The sequence below is a fragment of the Amblyomma maculatum genome, chromosome 2 (genome assembly GCF_055883805.1).
Source record: "Amblyomma maculatum isolate TAMU_Amacu chromosome 2, ASM5588380v1, whole genome shotgun sequence".
Classification (NCBI taxonomy): domain Eukaryota; kingdom Metazoa; phylum Arthropoda; class Arachnida; order Ixodida; family Ixodidae; genus Amblyomma; species Amblyomma maculatum.
In genome coordinates, this window is record NC_139345.1 from 30,886,645 (window position 1) to 30,905,857 (window position 19,213).

General features: G+C 46.3%; 1 protein-coding gene across 1 annotated transcript in view; it reads left to right on the forward strand.

Annotated features, from left to right (window-relative positions):
- The window catches only part of LOC146198279 (ATP-binding cassette sub-family A member 17-like), a 40,201-nt gene that overhangs the window by 19,824 nt on the left and 1,164 nt on the right, over window positions 1–19,213 (forward strand). The window contains exons 5-10 of the mRNA XM_084591875.1: window positions 1,356–1,411; window positions 3,659–4,097; window positions 5,997–6,191; window positions 11,873–12,126; window positions 15,342–15,467; window positions 17,129–17,401. Of these exons, the coding sequence (XP_084448001.1) occupies window positions 1,356–1,411; window positions 3,659–4,097; window positions 5,997–6,191; window positions 11,873–12,126; window positions 15,342–15,467; window positions 17,129–17,401 (1,343 nt within the window). The remainder of the gene's footprint in view (window positions 1–1,355; window positions 1,412–3,658; window positions 4,098–5,996; window positions 6,192–11,872; window positions 12,127–15,341; window positions 15,468–17,128; window positions 17,402–19,213) is intronic.

Here is a 19,213-nt window from a genome sequence, read left to right on the forward strand (position 1 = left end):
TTTCTCGTCTCTAGATATCATTGCCGGATAAAACGGATAAAGCCAGCGGTGCGTCACCGCCTCTCTGTGCCACATATAAAAGATACACACTAATTGTAATCGCGCTTGTAGCCTTCAGCCGACCCGATCAGGAGCATGAAGTTTGGTTATTTCTGACCGAGTGGCTTGGCTGCTGCTGAAAACGTTTTTTTTTTTTTTTTTCAGCCAGCCAGATACTTTCAAAAGCAATAATTAGCATGCAAAAGCTCCGAAATGCCGATGTGCGCTACTTGTCGCCTGTTCGCGGATGGGACCGCACACACTAACATGGCGGTTGTTCTCAAGTTGGCCTCAAGATGGCACCACACACACAAAATGACAGCGCCTACGATAAAATGGTCTATAGGTGGCGAGGCGTCATTTGGCGGCATCGGGTGACTTGCAGAAAGAATTGGGCGAAATATGTTGAAACTCTAAATGTCACCCATAACGACGTCATTGTCTAGTTTCACGACACTGCTGCAGTGTTGTGAGGAGTAGTCTGAAAACTAGCGCAAATATAACCGTAGAGTACGTCATAACTTTACATGGTAGCGCGAAACCATTCCGTTACCGTAATGTATAACGTTCCTATATTCTAATGCGCTCATCTCGGGAAATTTTCAAAAAAGCATTTCACCTTCCTTGCCGCAAAAAGATACAGACATACGAAAAACGCATTCAATAGTACACTGCACGAAGTGCAAACAGTAGGCCGTGCATTCTCCTCACTGCAGATGAAGCGCAGTATGTATTTTGTCTAATTATTTTTTACGAATGCAGCTCTGATTCAGTATTTGAGTGTGTCTTGCTCATGCTAATGTGAATATTTGGTTGCATTTTGCTCGTGACATACAAGGTAAGAACGAAAGAGAGAAGAATGTGCAGTTGATTGATTGATTCATTCATTGAATGAATGAATGAATGAATGAATGAATGAATGAATGAATGAATGAATGAATGAATGATCAGGGCGAAATGTAAGGGAAGGCACAGATTTACATAGGTGCAAGTTACAACCGGCGGCTGTAAAAAGTTGAGGCATGGGATAGGCTTTAAAAATACCATAAGCATACGTCACCGCGGCGTTTGGTGTTGCAATTCTGATGCCAAGGCATTGCAGTGCGCGTGTACATCCTTCCATGCTCGCAGCCGCACCTTTTTTCTCGCTTGGAGCGGAAGAGCTTATTGCATGAATTGGGCTTGGCGCTACGAGCCGCTTTCTTTAATCCCTTTGTCACGCGCACAATTCGGCGAGGGTATGGCGAGGGTGAAGCGTGCGTTACTCGTTGTACTCCACTGCGTGGAAAAGTAAAATTTATTTTGGAACATTTCAGGATCAACCGCGAAGAGAGTAATCTGCTGAGCAGAAGCTTCATCCTGCATGCCGAACGTAAGTTCCCAACATAATGTCCAATACCTCCTCGTTTGACCTCCTGCTACTTGCGGGCGCACGCGATGAGACCGGTAGCAGCGATTATGCTCTTCATAATTCTGTCCGCGTTGACTCTTGCTTATGATGAATATCACCCACATATTGATCCTCCGCATCCCAATTGATCAGACATCTTGCATAAGGTTTTAAGTAGGCTTTCTCACACTGCGTCTTTAACCAAGCAGGGCGTCGCAGGCCGCCAGAAAAACAAATACATAGAGCTGAAATTGCATGTTACAGCTTTACAGATACATGTAATGCTGCTAGATGAACTACGTGAATATGTTTTGAAGCTTAGATCGCACGAATTGTGGCCATTGCTGATTCCCCAATAATAGGGATTTGAGCTGGAGTTGAAGCCGACTTAGCATTTATGAAGAGGTCTACGGTTTTTCTTGCTCGGCTCATTCCACTGTGCACAGATGTAATAGCGGTTTGGTCTCGGCCGCTTAGTTGAGCGTACTGCGTTTGTAAACAGGACAACTGTTCAGCAAATAGCGTATGAGTAGTCATTAAGATTTCAACTAAGCTACACAAACGAGCGCAATGTATCTCGTTGGCAGGAGAGCGGAATGTAAACCCAGACTGCTTTTACAACGGCCTCCACTGCTTATTTCAGCTTACTCAGAGTAAGTGCCTGTAGGGCAACGCCAATGGCACCGCCGGCGTCTCCTCTATAAGCACACAGCGCGAATATGAACACGGATAAGAGAGGAGACAACACAAAGCTCTGCACATTACACCGAAAGACCACGTCCGCAGCCCCCGAAAGGCATCTTGCACTCTCAGAACCCGGGGCAAGTCTTGACACCTGCCTCACCATTGCCGGCTCTTCTGCTGGCGTCTTTCTTGCCTCCACGCGAAATGATGCCCGCAGCTGAGCACTTGATGCACAAATGACGGTAGCTGGGCATCACCGACGGTGTTGGGCAGTGTTCCCAAGGGCCGGTACCTTGGATGGAAGCATTCGGCGACGCGGAAGTCAGAACTCGATGCCGCAAGAAGTCCGCTATGCTGTCAATTTCCCTTCCCGGGAAAGTTCCCGCCAGTGGATAACAGCATCCGCGCAGCTCCCGCTCACGCATGCTCAAAGACGAAGGTGTTCTTTGTAGAGACAGGCTTGTCGTTGTCAGTCTGTGCGCAAGAGCCTGCAGATCCTGTTACGACGGCTGATTGGTAGTGTCGGTCACCGATCGGCGCCAAAAGATCCGGAGCCCTGTCATTTTCCAGGGAAAAATCTATCGGTGTAAGGTCCGCGCTTTTTGCTGCCTACTCTCTGGTCAGTGCTTATCTTCGCCTTGTGTGATTGTAAACATGATATACCAACACGCCCAGCAGGTTGTTTTAAGCAAGTTCCTCTAAGATGCTGTCGACAACGCATTGATTGCAAAAGCGGGGGTACTTTCAAAGAAGCCGCGGAGCAACTGCACTCGGCAAGCCTAGAATTCTATTTCGATTTATTCTTGAAGTAAAAGATTGCGCCTATACTTTCTGTGCAATCGCTCCGCCTTTTGGGATTTCTGGCATGGCATCGTACGCGTTGTCTCCTGCCGACTACAAAGCGGTATTCGTAATACGGCTTATTTTTGGTTCTTTGGTTCGCGTAGAACATTCCTGCAAGTAAGTAAAATGCAGACGAAAATAAAACTTCGAATAAGGCGTAGATCTTACATTGCAAAGTAGCTGTGATGGAAGGCCTGTACGGCGGTGCAGCCAGGGCGCGAACTGAGGTGCCGCACAATTTGCTCAGCGAATCCCAAACTCTAGCTGGGCGTATTTTGCTGAACGTATACGAGCGTCGGTCAAGTTTGGGTTTGGTAATGTTACTTTGAAGTCGGTCCAGGCGATGAATGACTGGGGCTCGTCGTAAACTTTTCCGCATGACTCTTACGGTGCTAATGCTAATGTTAGGCACTTTAGAAGCTAATCAAGGTAGCAATTATTTATTAGCATCCTCTAAGGCGCGGAAATATGATATCAAAAAACTAAATAGCCTCTTCAAAATAACCAATGCCTATTAAGAAATTCGAATAGTTCAAGGCCATCAAGTTTTTTTTTCTTCCACGTCGTAAGAAAACCTTTATTTTTCTCTGTCGACGCCGCATTGCGCTAGAGTGGATTTTAACGATTATTTACTTGCTGGAGGGATTTCTGCACCAACGTAGACGCTGTTAGGGTCGAATACGGCATGAAATAAAACCGCAGAGGACCACGCCCACCGGGTTGCCAGCACCGAAGGCGCGGGCGGCTCTTGCGGCAGCATCCTGACTGCTCTGTTCTATAAACGGCTGCTCTGCTTCTACCGCTCGCTGGTGTCACCTTTCACCGCCTGGATCCTGCCCCTGCTTGTGTTCTGGGCGCTGGTGCAGCTCGAGGGTAGGCTGGTGCCGGAGCCCAAGCGCTGGCTGCGGCACCTCCACATGCGCCTGTCGCTGGTCGACACATACCCGGGAGCGGGCGCCTTTGTGCACGCCGATGACCCGAGCCGGGAAGTGGCTCTGGGCGCCTTCTTGCCCACTCTGGAGGCCCAGGCGGAGAGGCTGGATGTGTTAGCCGATCCAGGACGGCAGCTTCAGGACATGGCTACGCGCGACTTCCATGAATACACGCAGGCCTATGCGTTGGGCATCTCGGTCACCCGTAGGTGAGCGTGGTTCTACAGTGTAACTGATTTAATGAGTAGCTAGCCGGCGAAGAAGTGTACAGTACAAGCAGTTAAAATCGGAGTCAAATAAACGTATCACGCACGAAACGTGTTGCGAGTAACCATTTTTGTGTAAATGAAATAATGCAGTATTTGGCGACCAATCATGAGTAGCGAAGTCCTAGTTCTTATCAAAGTGCACTCATGATAGAGTTCTTAGAATGAAGGTCTTTGAGGTGCCTCATTCTTACAGGCCAGAGGTCCGGATCGACATGCAGTTTCGTTGGGCTTGTTACTCGGCGCTGAGAACAGGTGGGAAGCGATTATGAAAGTTTTTTCTACGTGTCTGCAGAAGTTGAAAAACGCATGGCCACTAAACATATGACCACCAGATGCCATCGATAATGGCCACGTTTGGGCCAGTTTGTTTAACCTGTTGATCATGAAATCACTAAGATAGGTAAGGACTACACAGCAAAAGAAACAAAGAACAAGGACAAGTGCTCTTGTGTCGGTGCTCTGCCTTAGTCCTTGTATTTCCCTGCTCTTTCACGATCAACAAGCCATCAACATGATTTCAAACAGTCCGAGGTTGCCAGGGTCCTAGTCGGATGTGTAAATCATTACGACAGGTACACTGGATGGACTTCAAATATATATCGTTCAAATGCCTACAGCCAGAGACGTCATTGGAATGCCCTCACAGATCATCTATTTACGATGGAACTCTTTTCCGATAGCTATGGAGGTAATAAAGCTTTACAACACTTATATTCGGCATGGGCATGCAGTATTTTGGAATGCAAGCACAGACTGACCTGCCCTTTAACTGACGAGGTCAGCTAGAACACCTATTTTGGTAAGGTCAAAATGCGCGGGTAACAGCAATGCCTAAGAATGGGGATCGCCCCCGTCATTACTCAATTAAAGAAGAAAAGCGATTCGTCCCATCAACGACGTGGTTAGCCCGATAGTCACGCTCTTATGTCTCCCTGCCGAGGTTGCTCTTATGCAAGCCTTTTCCCCCGCAAAAGAAGAAGGGCTGCCCCTGCGCTCGGGCGCTTTTGCCATCTTAGCGGTGCACCGGCATTGATTGTATCGTCTGCTAGACGCTGTCATTTCGCTGGCGCGCTGAGTATAGATGCCGAGATGACGCCTCAATGCTGCCTTTCGCCAGAGAGGTCGCATGATATTTCTCGTCATGTTGACGGTGCCTGTTCTTAACAAGGGCGTGTGGAACGAATTTTAGGCATCAAGATACCCTTCCTTAGCAGCGAACAGAGACACCTTGTCACCAACCAGAAAGCAGCACATTATGAACATCACGACGTTTATCACCTCAATGACATGCTGAGTTATTTTTATTCCAGGAAGGGATCGCTATCTGCGAAACTTACATCCCGTTAACCTTGTTGGAGAGCTGTACATTATGACACTGGCTCTGCATTTAAAGTCGCTTCTTTTTCTTTTTTCCTTCCCTTCAGAACAATCCAGCAAGTCAAAGGAAATATAAGCAGGACAATGTAAGTTTTCGTAAAGTATTTTGATCAATTGCTAATTGTTTTAAAATTGTCGGTTTGGTTCAATGAATTATATACAGTTTTATGTGCCTTTTTGTTCCTGCTATTTGTTCGTCTGATTTATGATCAGAACCAAGCTATTTTTATCTGGAACAGATAATTCGTCTACTTTAGACCAGGCGTTATATCCGTGTCTAACATCTTTGTTATGCACGCGTCTTCTGTATCCGCTGGTACCCACTTTTTGTTACAATTTCAAGATGTACAAACTGGCCCAAAAGCGAACATTATTATACCGAGAGGCCTTCTCTTTTCTTTGATGGATTAGTGACTAAGACCAGCTTACTCAGCCCCGCGTCATTTCCGCTTCGAAACACAGAGTACAAGGGTGGCACAACCCTTACGCCAGCATCAGCCGAGAACTAGCGCTGAGCGTGGCTTCGACGGCAGTTCTGCGCCTGCTGACCGGCGATCAGCGCGCCAGTATCTTAGCGCGAACCGTAATCCACGACATCAGCGAGGCACGCTCCTACCAGACCAAGGATATTGACGAGGAACTTACTGAATACCTCAAGTAAGCGCCCCACATGACCTTGGACATCTCACCAGTCTGTATTACCCGCGTCCTGACTAGCGAATATCTACGAATTTAGGGGATATCACGAAAGAACAGTCTTTACTGAGATGCCTTAAACGTCGCACATAAAGGTGCCTACACTGTGGCAAAAGGAACGCACATATATATTTTACTTTCATGTGGACAAAAAGCGGCAGAGCACCGGGATCCTTCGCCTTCTATGGGCGGGTAAAACTGCCCCTTTTTGCTTCCCTCCTTCAGTGTGACTGCGTTAAGGAGCTCATATTACAGATAAACGGGCATGCATGGCGTTATAAAAAAAAAAAAAGATATTGAACATCGAATACATTGTAAAATGTGCCCACTAAATCAGATAAAGCAAGAGTGAAGCCCTTGTTTTAACAATTCAGGGGCATAGAAGAGTGCAAAAATTAGGTTTGTTGGTTTACGATCATGGTGGAAGCAGCGCTATCACAAGACGGAGCGAGAACACAACGCAGGCGCTGACTAGAAACTGCTAGTCAGCGCCTGTTTTGTGTTCTCGTTCCGTCCTGTATTAGTGCCGTTTCCGCCATGATAATTCAGGGGCAGGCAAGAAAGCAACAGGAGAAATAGTTATACTGAAGGCATTGGAACATATTCAGTTTTATAGACATACTAATATTGTTATGGGCTTAATAAAGTAAACCAATTTTTCTCTCATCAACATGTACAGTGTGGCGCTCCTCATCGAACTGACTCAATGTCGGCCCTTTGTTACAAAGATTCCCTACTCGTGGGTGAACTGTCAACTGTAACTTGAACGGATTCGGGGGCAACCACGGAAACCGGGCGTAAACTGTAGGATAACGGACTCTAACATGTGTTTATAAAACGGGATGGGTTGTTTTATAACTTTCTAACTAAATAAAACTGCTGTTTGAAGCATTCCCGAAAAGTTGAACCCCGAAAGTTTGAAATTTCGTGCGACTTCTCACGTGAAGTGGTATTTTATGACAGTATGCTAACACGTAAGCATGTAATTAGGCAGATGACAATTTCAGCAATTTTGACTCCCAGCCACGATGGCTGCTTTTCGATGGAGGCGAAAAGAAAGGCGCCTGTGCATTGTGCGATGTCAGCGCACGTTCGAGAACTCTAGGCAGTCGAAATTTCCGGAGCCCTCCACTACTGCATTTTTCATAGCCTTAGTTATTTTTGGGCTGTAACTTCCTAAAACCGAATCAATTGAAGAATTACAAACCAGTTACAATTAAGCGAGTAGTAAAGGGAACACAGAGGTGCAGCGGTGTCGTAGAGAAGGAAAATCCGCCTCACGTGCAAGAGGACCGTGGTGCGAATCCCTATTCTGCGCAATTCCCCACCGGATTAAAAATACAGATGAAAAAAAAAAACGCATGTGGATGGAATGGCATAAATAGGTTTGGAGTGTGACTTGACGCCAGTGAACATCTACGGAAAAACACTTTCTCACCAGAACAGGATCTGGCCACCCTGGTGCAATAATTGGCCGCCACCTCCAGTGAATACTCCAACAAACCCCTGGCCCTCAGTCCCCAGCGGCTGTGAAACAACTGGCCACGGCGGCGCTCAGAACTGTGACACAGCAAAGGGTGCTAAGAATCTCTTGTTCCGGACAGACCGCCACAGGAAACTGACCCTGGCAACGTTTGACGCTAGAACTCTAGCTAGAGAGTCTTGTTTAGAAGTATTGTTAGTAGAATTGGAGATTGTAAAATGGGATGTGATAGGACTTAGTGAGGCTAGGAGGCCAAATGAGGCATATACTGTACTAAAGGGTGGGAGTGTATTCTGCTATCAAGGTTTACACGAGAGGCGAGAAATAGGAGTAGGGCTCCTTGTCAATAAGGATGTGGCTGGTATTATAGAGTTCTATAGCATTCATGAGAGGGTGGTAGGTATCGTATATAAGCTCAATAACCGGTAAACTGAAAGTTGTGGAGGCCTACGCGCCTACATGGAGTCATGATGACCAAACAAGCTTATAGAATATGTGAAATTAGCAATGGGGAAAGTAAAGAAGCTGTCACTTCACTGCCAAGGTAGGGAAAAAAGCAGGCTGGAAGTCAGGCAGTGGGTGGCAATGGCATTGGTTCTAGGAGTAGCAGGGGGAAGTTACTAGCTGAGCTTTCGGAGCGCAATAGCTTAAATATCATGAATACCTTCAGCTCATCATCATCACTATGAATCATGAGTACAACCGGAAGTGAGCATGGAAAAGCCCTAACGGGAAGATTAATAATGAAATTGACTTCATACTGTGTTCTAACCCCGACAGTCTATGAAGGATGTAGAGGTAATCGGAAAGGTGCGATGCAATGACCACGGGATGGCTAGGTCTCGAAGTAATCTAGATCTGAAGCGGGAACGAAACAAATTGGTACAAAAAAAGTTCACCAACAAATTAGCGGTGAGGGTGAGAGCCGAAGAATTCACGACCTCACTACCGAATAGATATTCAGCTCTAACCAAGCTTAGAAGCAATGAACAGTTATTTTAGAGCTATCAATACGGAGTACGCTGCAGAAGTACGCGGTAGGATAGTTAGAGAGGATACCGGTAAGCTGTCTAAAGAGACGAAATATTTGATTACGAAACGCGAAAGTATGAAAGCTTCCGATCCAACAGACCAGACAGAATTGGCAGGGATATCAAAGCTAATCAATAAGCGCAATGTGGCCGATATAAGGAAGTATAACGTGGAGAAAATTGAGCATGCTGTAAAGAACGGGGGAGCCTTAAAGCGGTGAAGAAAGAAATTGAGCATAGGCAAAAATCAGATGTATGCGCTAAATGACAAGGCGGACACGTCATTACAAATATGGACAAGATAGTAAAAGTAGCCGGGGGTTCTATACTGATCTTACAATAGCCGGCCGAGGTATTTAGGATAGTAATGAGATTGGCAGTAGTGAAAAACAGTCAGACGTTCCGCAGTGATGAAGGACGAGGTTAAGCAAGCTTTAGAAACTATGAGAATGGGGAAAGCGGCTGGAGAGGATAAGGTAACTACAGAGTTATTGAAGGGGGCGGGGGGGAGTCATTCTAGCAAAGCTGGCCACCCTGTATACGCAATACCTGGTGTCATCGACGGTACCGGATTCATGGAAGAGCGCTAACGTTATCTTATTTCCTAAAAAAAGGGCAGGATTTGAAAAATCACAGGCCAATCAGCTGATTATCTCTTATTTATAAGGGGTTACTAAGGTATCGCTAACAGAATCAGGACAACCTTAGACTTCAATCAAGCAAAATATAAAGCCGGTTTTCGGAAAAGGTACTCTACTCTCGATCATAGCCACACCATCAAACAGGTGGTAGAACAATGCTCGGAATATAACACCCCATATTCATAGAATTCATTGATTACGAAAAAGCATTTCGCTAAGTAGAAACTTCAGCAGTCATGCAGGTATTGCAAAATCAGGGTGTAGACGAGTCGTATGTGAATGTACTGGAAGATATCTTAATGGCTGCAGAGCAACCATAGTTCGTCATAAAGAAAGTGACAAAATTCTAATAAAGGCGTTATATATGCAAGCAGACACGATCTCCCGAGTAGTATTCACACCTTGCTTAGTGGAAGTACTCAGAGACTTAAAATGAAAGCAGTTAGGGATAAGGGTTGATGGAGAATACCTCAGTAATCTGCGATTCCCTGATGACCTTGCCTTGCTAAGTAACTCGGGGGATCAACTGCGAAAAATTATTGATGCCCTTGACAGGAAAAGTAGAAAGGTAGGCTTGAAAATCAATATGCAGAAGATTAAATTAACGTTCAACAGCCTTGGGAAGGAACAACAGTTTACAATAGGTAGCGAAGCGCTGGAAGTGGTAGGGGAATATGGCTACTTAGGACAAGTAGTAACCGCAGATTCGGGCCACGAAAGGTAAATACCTAGGAGAATAAGGTTGGGATGGGACACATTTGGCAAGTATTCGCAGAATATGACTAGCAGCTACCGGTATCGCTCAAGAGTATAGTATACAACGGTTGCATCTTACATGTACTCACCTATGGGGCTGAAACGTGGAGGCTAACCAAGAGGGTTCTACTTAAGTTGACAACGCAGAGGGGATGGAACAAAAAATGGTAGGTGTAACGTTAAGAGATAGGAATCGTGCAGATTCGGGCAGAGAAATAACTAAAAAAATTGCATTTTAATGGAACTTAAGAAGAAGAAATAGGCACGAGCAAGCAACGTAGTGCGAATAGAGGATAACTGATGATCGCGTAGGGTAACAAAATAGATTCCAAGGAAAAGAAAGCGTAGCAGGGAGCGGTAGAAGGTTAGGCGAGCGGATAGAGTTAAGAAGTTCGCAGAGGTCAAGCGAATACAGCTAGCACAGGTCCAGTTTAATTGAAGGAATATGGGAGAGTCCTTCACCCTGCAGTGGTATAGTTCGGCTTATGATGATGGGGATGATGATGACGACGAACGGGCATGTTGGCTTTCCATGGTTCGCGTGGCATAGTGACGCTGGAATGAGGCGGCAACCGGTAGCTCTACAATCTGTTTTACTCCGGTGCCCCAACAGATTTCGTGCGAGTGCTGAACCTGCATCCCAGTGCAGCGAAAATTACTTCATTCAGAATTCTCTATTCGGAGGCGGGCTTCATCCTACAGACTGCGTGTCTCATTTCTTAGTACGGAAAAATCCTAGAAGCTCACAGGCCGTTATCGCTTTGTTCTCTTAAAGGAAAACTGAAATGGGTCCGCCGAATGCAAGGAAAGCCAATGATACTAATTGATATGCAATCGCATGTCAGCATCCTGAAAAAGTTTCTATGAAGCAAATATAGACCCCTAGATATCGGCGATTGAAAACTACATAATTTTCTCACTCAACTCGTGCACCAAGCCGAGGGAGAAAAACAAAACAAACAAACTGATATCGCACTTTACACAAACATGCGTCACGGAGCCCTTCTGACTTATCTGGCCCCTTTATTGCCTCTTGCTCTACTGCCCCAGCTTGACCGTAGATGAGCGAGGGATAGGGGGCTTACGCATTTCTGTCTCAGGCCTGGCCTGCATCCCGTGTTCTCCGCGGCCTTTGGTGAGAAAGTAACAACCGTTTCTCAGTGACATTACAATTTTTCGCGCAAACGAACGGCGCTAGTGGTTGCTGTGAGGAACAGGAATGCCCATTTTGGAATCAGTCGCAAATTATCTACCCGCTTCTGAGGACTTAAGCGCGGCATGACTAATCAGTGGCATCTGCTCTACACAGTACAACCATTTGACAGGAAATTTTGAGCCCCCTTTCATTGTCCCCATAAGGCGTAATTTAATTATGTGCCCCCCCCCCCCCCCCATTTTGTTAATAAGGACGTCTACTTGAAACCAGTGTCGAGCAGGCCCGCATATTGGAAATAGACCAATACCTGTCCACCTGTGTGGCATTTGCGATTGATCATGCCGGTTATAACAGAGCTGTCAGCTACGCATATTGCGGCCGCAACGCGCACGTCTACAAATGTCCCGTGTAGAGTCATCGTAAGATAGGTTCGGGCAGCACGATTACGATTTGTGAAGCACGAGTTGTTCTCCATCGGATAGCTACCAGTGTGGCCTGATGGCACGCTAAAAGCGCCCCAACACGCGACGAATTAGCCGCGCGCTCTAGACTTGAGTGGCATATTGCACTTACAGGCACACCTTCCTTACCACCCTTCTGCGCACATTCTTGCTTCCGCTTGGGGCGGCGCTGCTCATGGCCACCATGGTCCTTCTTCCGATTTCGGAGCGTGCCAGTGGCGCCAAAGACCTGCAGATGATGACGGGACTCTCAGGCGCACTCTACTGGTTCGCCAACTGGCTGTTCGACTTCTTCGTCTACATCTTCTCCTGGGCAACCATCTTCGCGCTGATTTCCTCGTACGAGCCTCTGCTGATCGAGACCAAGCGTAAGTCCCACCGCACGGACAAGCATAAGCGATTCTTCACATATTTAAAAGAGAGGCACGGGCTTCGAAACCTTTAATTTTGGACATCTTGCGCGGCATTACCTTCATCTAATATACGTTGCGCCTAGATTATATCCTCTTTCATCTCTCATGCTTTAGGATCAACTGTCTCGAAAGAAATCTTTATGAAATTGCCTCAAACCATGCCAAATATGGCTCAGGCTTCAAAAGAGCTTGCGAATATTGCCGTTGTTGTCAGATATAAAATGCCGTGGTTAGTGGACAAAAGAAACAAATTAGACGGTTTATCGAAGCGGCACGACCACTTCACACCTTACCGATATCACACTGATTTCGCGCGAGTGCTCCGCTTCAAACTGTCCGAGGCGAAAATAGTCGTGATAGAGAATTGTTGAAAAACACTGCCTCATCTTTTATTGCATTCCAGTAACGGACAAGGAAGCAAGTAGTCGCTCGAAATCACCGTGAACTAAGAAATATTTCAATTCGTTCTAAAACTTGATCTCGTAATAAATGGTCGCATCCACAGAGTTGGCAAGCAGACAGACAGAAATAGGTCACGATCATTACATTGAAATTCTCGGTAGCAATAAACTCTCAAACGATATAAGCAATTTTATTTTCAATCGACATGAACCTTTATTGAAGTGCGCATGCCGTCTGTAACTGTATCCAAGCGGGAAACGAACGCTAAGAGCAAAGAAGGTGTCTGACATTTCATAAGTTACACAACAATAAAATTGGTCATGTTTAGGACAGCGAAAAAATTATGTACAGCCTGTTTAAAAACGTTGCCTAGACAACAGATGCACCATCGACTGGAAGCCAGACGCATTGGCATGAGCGATTTTTTAAATTGTGCGCAACCTTTGTAATAATAATAATTGGTTCACGGGAAGGGAAAAGCGCAGTATCTGTCACACTTGCTCTGTGGACACCTGAACCACGCCTTAAAGGAAGGAAGGAAGTTGGGAATGAAAGTGGAAAGGGAGAAAGGGGAGCCATAGTGGAGGGCTACGGAGTAATTTTGACCACCTGTGTATCTTTAACGTGCGCTGACATCGCACAGCACACGGACACCACTTCGTTTCGCCTCCATCGAAACGCAGCCGCCGCGGTCGTGTTCGAACCCGGGAACTCCGGCACAGCAGTCGGACGAAAACTTCGGCTTCTGTATGTCTTGCAACGTGCAGCTTCAAACGCAATAGTGAAACAGTGAAGTTTAACGTAACGTACACAAGGAATTGCTTATATTTATGCATGTATGGTTGTGAACAAAAATGTAATGCCTAAAATTACTGTGTAATTGTTGCAATTACTGCAGTGCGGCCTCCATTAAACAGTCCTTGCCGAATCTTGGGTGGCATACATAGACATCAGCGATGCCATGGTGTTTCACTTTGTATAGTTAGTCGGAATTTCAGGGATTTTACGACGAGCGATGTAACTGTACCCCTGAAACGTTCCTTCGAGTTTGTTCTTGCACATGGCATGGCTGACTGTTAGTCTCTTTAAAACATTAGTTATCTGGGCTCATTTTGTGCCATCCATACATTGTATATGAATACAGCACTGTGCTAATTGGCTGCTTCATATAAACACAAAGTCATATACCCATCTCTAAAAGGATAAAAAATTCTGGTTGGTGACTTAAATTAGTCAGGCCTGAACTGGGACAGTCTCAAGGGACATAAGCCATATATTGGCAGCGCGAACACTGCGTTCGGTATGTTGGCGCATGATCGTGTTCAAATTATCAACGAACCTACTTGTTTTTAAAGGACATTATTCCATACTCGTTCCTTGATTGTCTTTTTGAGAGGAATTTCTCATTTCTAAAGGACACTTGAAATATAATAAAGTATTTTGTGCGCTGTCCACCTCAAGCGTTGAAAAATCCCCAGACCTAAATTTGCTGGTCAAATGGCATGAAGCATTCGACACAAATGCAACTTGGCACCACGCAATAACATTCGTGCGAGTCTACCTTTGTACCGTTGAAGTCTATCTGGAGCATCGTACTTTAAATCGCTGAAGATGATCACTTACCCTTAGGCACTGCCGTAATCCAATGACCAGCAGCAATTTCGATATTTTTAAAATATAAACACATCTATACTTTTAAGCACTTGAAATGACTAAGCTGACACTGCATGCAAGCCGTTTCGAGGCGGTGCAGTCAGATGCAATCTAAGCTGAGGACACTATATTACGCCCTCAAGTTCCACATGAATTTGTCTAACTGGAATCCAATCATTAGGGACTATTTCAAAAAGGAATGGGTGCACCCACCAGACATCAGGAATTCACCTGTTATTGGTATAGTCGTTTGTTTCACGACAAATTGTGTCAAGTCGAAATTTAAATATGCCCTTGCAAAAACACATAGTATACAAACGTCAAACAACTGTTTGAGCAGTCGTCAAATGGCCGAACATAAAAAGTGGAAGACTGGTATACCGCTGGATGCGTGCGTGCATTCAACAAAAGGACAGCGAGAAAGCGGTACGTCTGTGTACTGCTATCCCACGAAGAGTTATCCTATGCACAGCACATTGAGCACGGCATTTCAGATCGTCACCTATTAAGTATTATGTTACCCTTTTCCGAGAATACCTTTTGTCAGAAAAAAAAACATGAGTGACTCACGCTTCTTAAAAATTGTTACTCTAAGGGCAATGATATATTAGTTACAGACTATACGGAAACCGCTCTATCTGCTTTTATTCAAAGTGTTCATGTCTGTCTGCTGTGGGCGCCCCTCAATAAGATATGTTGATATTTTCTAAAGGCCTTTTTGCCAAATAAGCGCACAAATAAAAAGTTCTTAAATGCATGTCTTGGGTGACGGGTAAAATTATTGAGCTCATGCGCAAATTAAAATTGACATAGGAAACAAATGCCAGCCTTGTCTCATCCTGTTTTTTTTTTTTTTTTCAAATAATGATCCGAAGAGAGATCATGAAAACACTTTAATGCGCCGACGAAGCATTTGAAACGACAAAGCTAATGGTTTTGAGTACTGTCGTTTCTTTTTCCTTTTTTTTAGACCACTTCACGAGTACGCGCTATGGGACGTCGATTTTGAGAAAATTGCGGCACACAAAGCTGTTTTGAGGAGGCCGTTTCCCTTTCATTTTTCTTTGTGCGCTGCATTTTGCAGATACATACTAATACATTTGTGCGTGTCGCAGTGTCTTTGCTGGTTGTGCTGGTGGCCTTTTCGGGACCGGGCATATTGTTCAGCTACACAGTCTCGCTGTTTGCCAGGACGCAGTCTGGAGGCTTCACCTTCCTCATGCTCACCTATGCTGTCGGAGGTTCGTAAGTCGCCGCTCTTTTGGAAGAAAGTAACGTCGCAAAATAACCTCTACCTAGGATTTGCAGCCATTTCTTCCTAATCCTAGCCTCTCCGGTGAAATTTCTTGAGCTGAAGATGGTTTTTTCCTAAGTTTATTTTACCCTTTTCATGAGGTAAAAAATTGCCCACGATTACGTTACTTCCTAATGAGAAATTTGAGCGCAGCTGATCAGCTGTTTCACCTTTTCGATGGATTGAGGCAAAGATGTCGAGCAAGACACGTATGTGCAATTACAGACAACTTTTTTAAAATTTTTAACACGTTTTCCATCAAGAAACACTCTACTAACAGTTCTTGGCTGTCATGAAAGAAGCTTCGTGGTCGGAGAAAAGAAGAGAGCACTTGAGTTATCGGAAGGTTGCGGGAAGCAGCGCATGGGCCCATAGGAACGTTGCGATGCCGCTGACGCTGCTAGCGAGTGAAGCGAGTGAGAACGAGATGCACGCATCGTGATACGCTGACAGCGAGCCGGCGTTTCGGAATCCGGAGAACACCTTCGCTGCCACGCAGGAAGAAGGAGGACCCCTCCTCCTCTTTCTGTATGGCGGCGACGGTGTTCTACGCAGTCACGTTGTCTTGACTCGCTAGCGGAAGCAGCGGCATCAGTCAGTCGCTGCTAGCGCTGCCTCCGGCGACCACCCCCTTTTATCGTGTTCTCCGGTTGCTGCTCGCGCTCCTGCCCCCATCGTTCGCCGCTGAGTGAACCCCCCCCCCCCCCCCCCCCTCTGCGAGGCTCCGGTTGCCAAAGCGCCGGCTCCAACTTGGGGGATGAAAGGGGGTGGAGCTGGTTACGAGGCCGACGTGGTCGACGCCAATGCCACCGCCGACAACGACGACGCGAAACCCACGAATGGGTGTCAAAAAGCTGCGCTCTAAAATTAATTAGCTTTGTTGTTTGTGTTCAAGGCGGCATCAGGGCTGATAAAGCGATGACAATAAAGAAAACACAGAACGCTTATGACCATATAATCTGGCAGAACAAATCAGCGCTTGCAAAATGATTTTTTTTTTGTAGGTCACCGTTACGCGATCGTTTTCCCAGTGCGTTTGAAATTTATTTCGCCGTAAGCTCCTGCGGGATGGATGATTCCGGAAATCAAAGGTAGGGGACGGGGTCGCTGGTGGAGACCCGGAAGTCGGAGACTGATTTCTATTGGGGGGCGCATATGAATGCACCTGGTCACCTTCATGATCTGAAGGCTACCCACTAGATGGAAGCTTCTCATAGCACGTATTACACGTTTGTCTCGAAAGAGAACGATAGCACTGACGCAGTTGCAATTCAAAATGCGCTGTGGCTGACGATTGCGCTGCTTTCCATAGTCCTTCAAGCTACGTTTAAATGATGATTCACCGTAGTGTCAAAGCAGCGCTATAGCAAGACAGCCATGTACGCTCTGGCTGGCGCTGCCTGTGTTCTTGTGCCTAATGGTCAAAATTCGTAAGCCCCATCCCGCACATTGCGAGAAGATGCCGGTCATAGATGCCGACCAGCGCAAGATGAAAGAGGCAATGCCAAAGCTTGGGGTAGCGGCACTGTTATTAGTAGTTGCAATATATGGCGCTGTAGTGGGCGCGAGGTGCAAGCCTTTGACGTGGTTGCTTCAACGGCTGCGCAGGCACGGTGTTGTTGTTCGCGTACTTTGCCCGCAAGGTGACGCCCCGTGGCGTGCTGCTTGCCACGTCTGCCGGCGATGTGCTCTTCATGCTGGCGCCGCCCTTCGGCCTGGCCGTCAGCCTGATCAAAGTGATGCGCATGGACCTGGATAACAAGGAGTGTTTGCGTGCCCGCCAGACCTTAGGCCACGGAGGCAGCCTCCTGGCAAAACTCTGCGGTGAAACCCTGGGAGGTTACGCGCGCTTCGGCGCAGTGACCGCACACTGCTGTGCCCGTAAGTTTGTCGCCGCCGCAGCATGCGTCATTTCTCCCCACGCGTTATGCTAAAATCTTTTTCTCCGGTGCTTGAATACCCAGCTCAGTGTTCTATGTAGAGCGCCTGGCTAGGAGTTGCATAGGAAAAAAAAAAAGGATCAGGGTGACACTCTAAGTAATTCGCATGATATATGGTGTTGATCGAAGGTTTGTGCTTAAATAGCCAGAAATAACCGGCTGCTTAGCTAACTTGGTTGCCCTTGTTTTATTAGGTGCTCGCTTTTCAACAGCCTGAAATTAGTTACTTGGTAGAGTGCCGTCCGAAGACCCACATGTTTTTGAAACGTTGACAGCTCTAGCCACTATATGTCCAAATCCTCTGCAAGATTCGTTTTGCGGCGCTGGACGGCGTCTTTAATGGCGACCGGGCATTTATGCGTGTGTACTGATAGTTCTTTAAAAGCTAAATTCAACTAACGCCATCATATTTATTTCCTTGTCCAACAAAGATGTGAAAATTGTCGGCCGAGTTTTCGTTTTTTAAAAACACTTGCGTGCAAATTGATAAATGTTTGTCGTTAAAATTATCACAGCAATATGTTAAACTTTAGACCATGAAACCCAAGCACAGCCTGCTTCAGGACTCGAACATCATTAACCTTTGCGGCAGCTTAGCTGTGTTACTTTTAATGGACAGCATCAGAGTTTGCAGGTAGTGGAACTTCATCCTGCCATGTGACCTGGCAGCCTGCGTGCGTGAGCGCTAAAAGCCTCACTCCCGAGCCACCATGCCCATCATTGTGGCACCGTTCTAATACACGGAGTGAAAGCTGCGATCACCAAACAGGCGTAGACACCGCGGTCATAACTGATGGCATGACAGGCCAACTGCAATCTCTTGATGTGTGCCTCAATAATCTTTGTCAGGATCGCTTGCGAGAGTTTCATGTAGACTGGCTATACTGAAATGCGCGAGCTGACTGCACACTCTCGTCCTCTAGTAGTATTAGCAGTGTTCCCTGTGCGCTTACTACCATTATCACGCTTAACAGCTGCAGTTTGGGATCGCATCGCCGAGGCTTCTTTCGCGCACTTGTTAAGGAATAAGCGACAAAGGTAAAGCGTCAGCGGAGGCAGGTTCACAGCAAATAAATATAAATCCCATTTTTGAACAGACCCCGCCAGGGTGGTGCAGTGGTAAGGCGCCCGACTACTGTGCCGAAGTACCCGGGTTCGCCGCGGCGGCTGCGTTTCGATGGAGGCGAAACGAAGTTGCGTCCGTGTGCTGTGCGATGTCAGCGCACGTTATAAATTCCCAGGTGGTCGAAATTCCTTCGTAGCCCTCTACTACCAGCTCCTCTTTCTCTCTTTCCACTTCACCTTCCACCTTTCTTCCTTCCTTTACGGCGCGGTAGAGGTGTCCACAAAAACAAGTGCGGCAGATTCTGCGCCTTTCCCTTCCTGTGAATCAATTATTATTATTATTATTGAATAGTCATCGTTCTGTGTTCATACTTCGTGGACACCTTACATTTGAGAATTTTTTTTTTTTTCGCAAGTGTTCATCACTTGGGCGTCAGCTTAGAATCGAGGCCGGCTTAGATTAGGGTGAATACAGCGCGCAGAGAAGACGCTGTGCAAAAGGTATTCATCATTTTCGAAAACGATGAGAAGGCATTATTCTTTCTTGGCTACATGAGACGGTGTCCTTTTAAATCGCAGTTTTGTTGTCGGATTCAAGGGGGACAACTCAGTTCTATTTCCATTCATGGCGAACACATATTGTATGTTGCTCGCGCTCTTGGCATTTGTTCAGCAGCTTCGGTCCCAT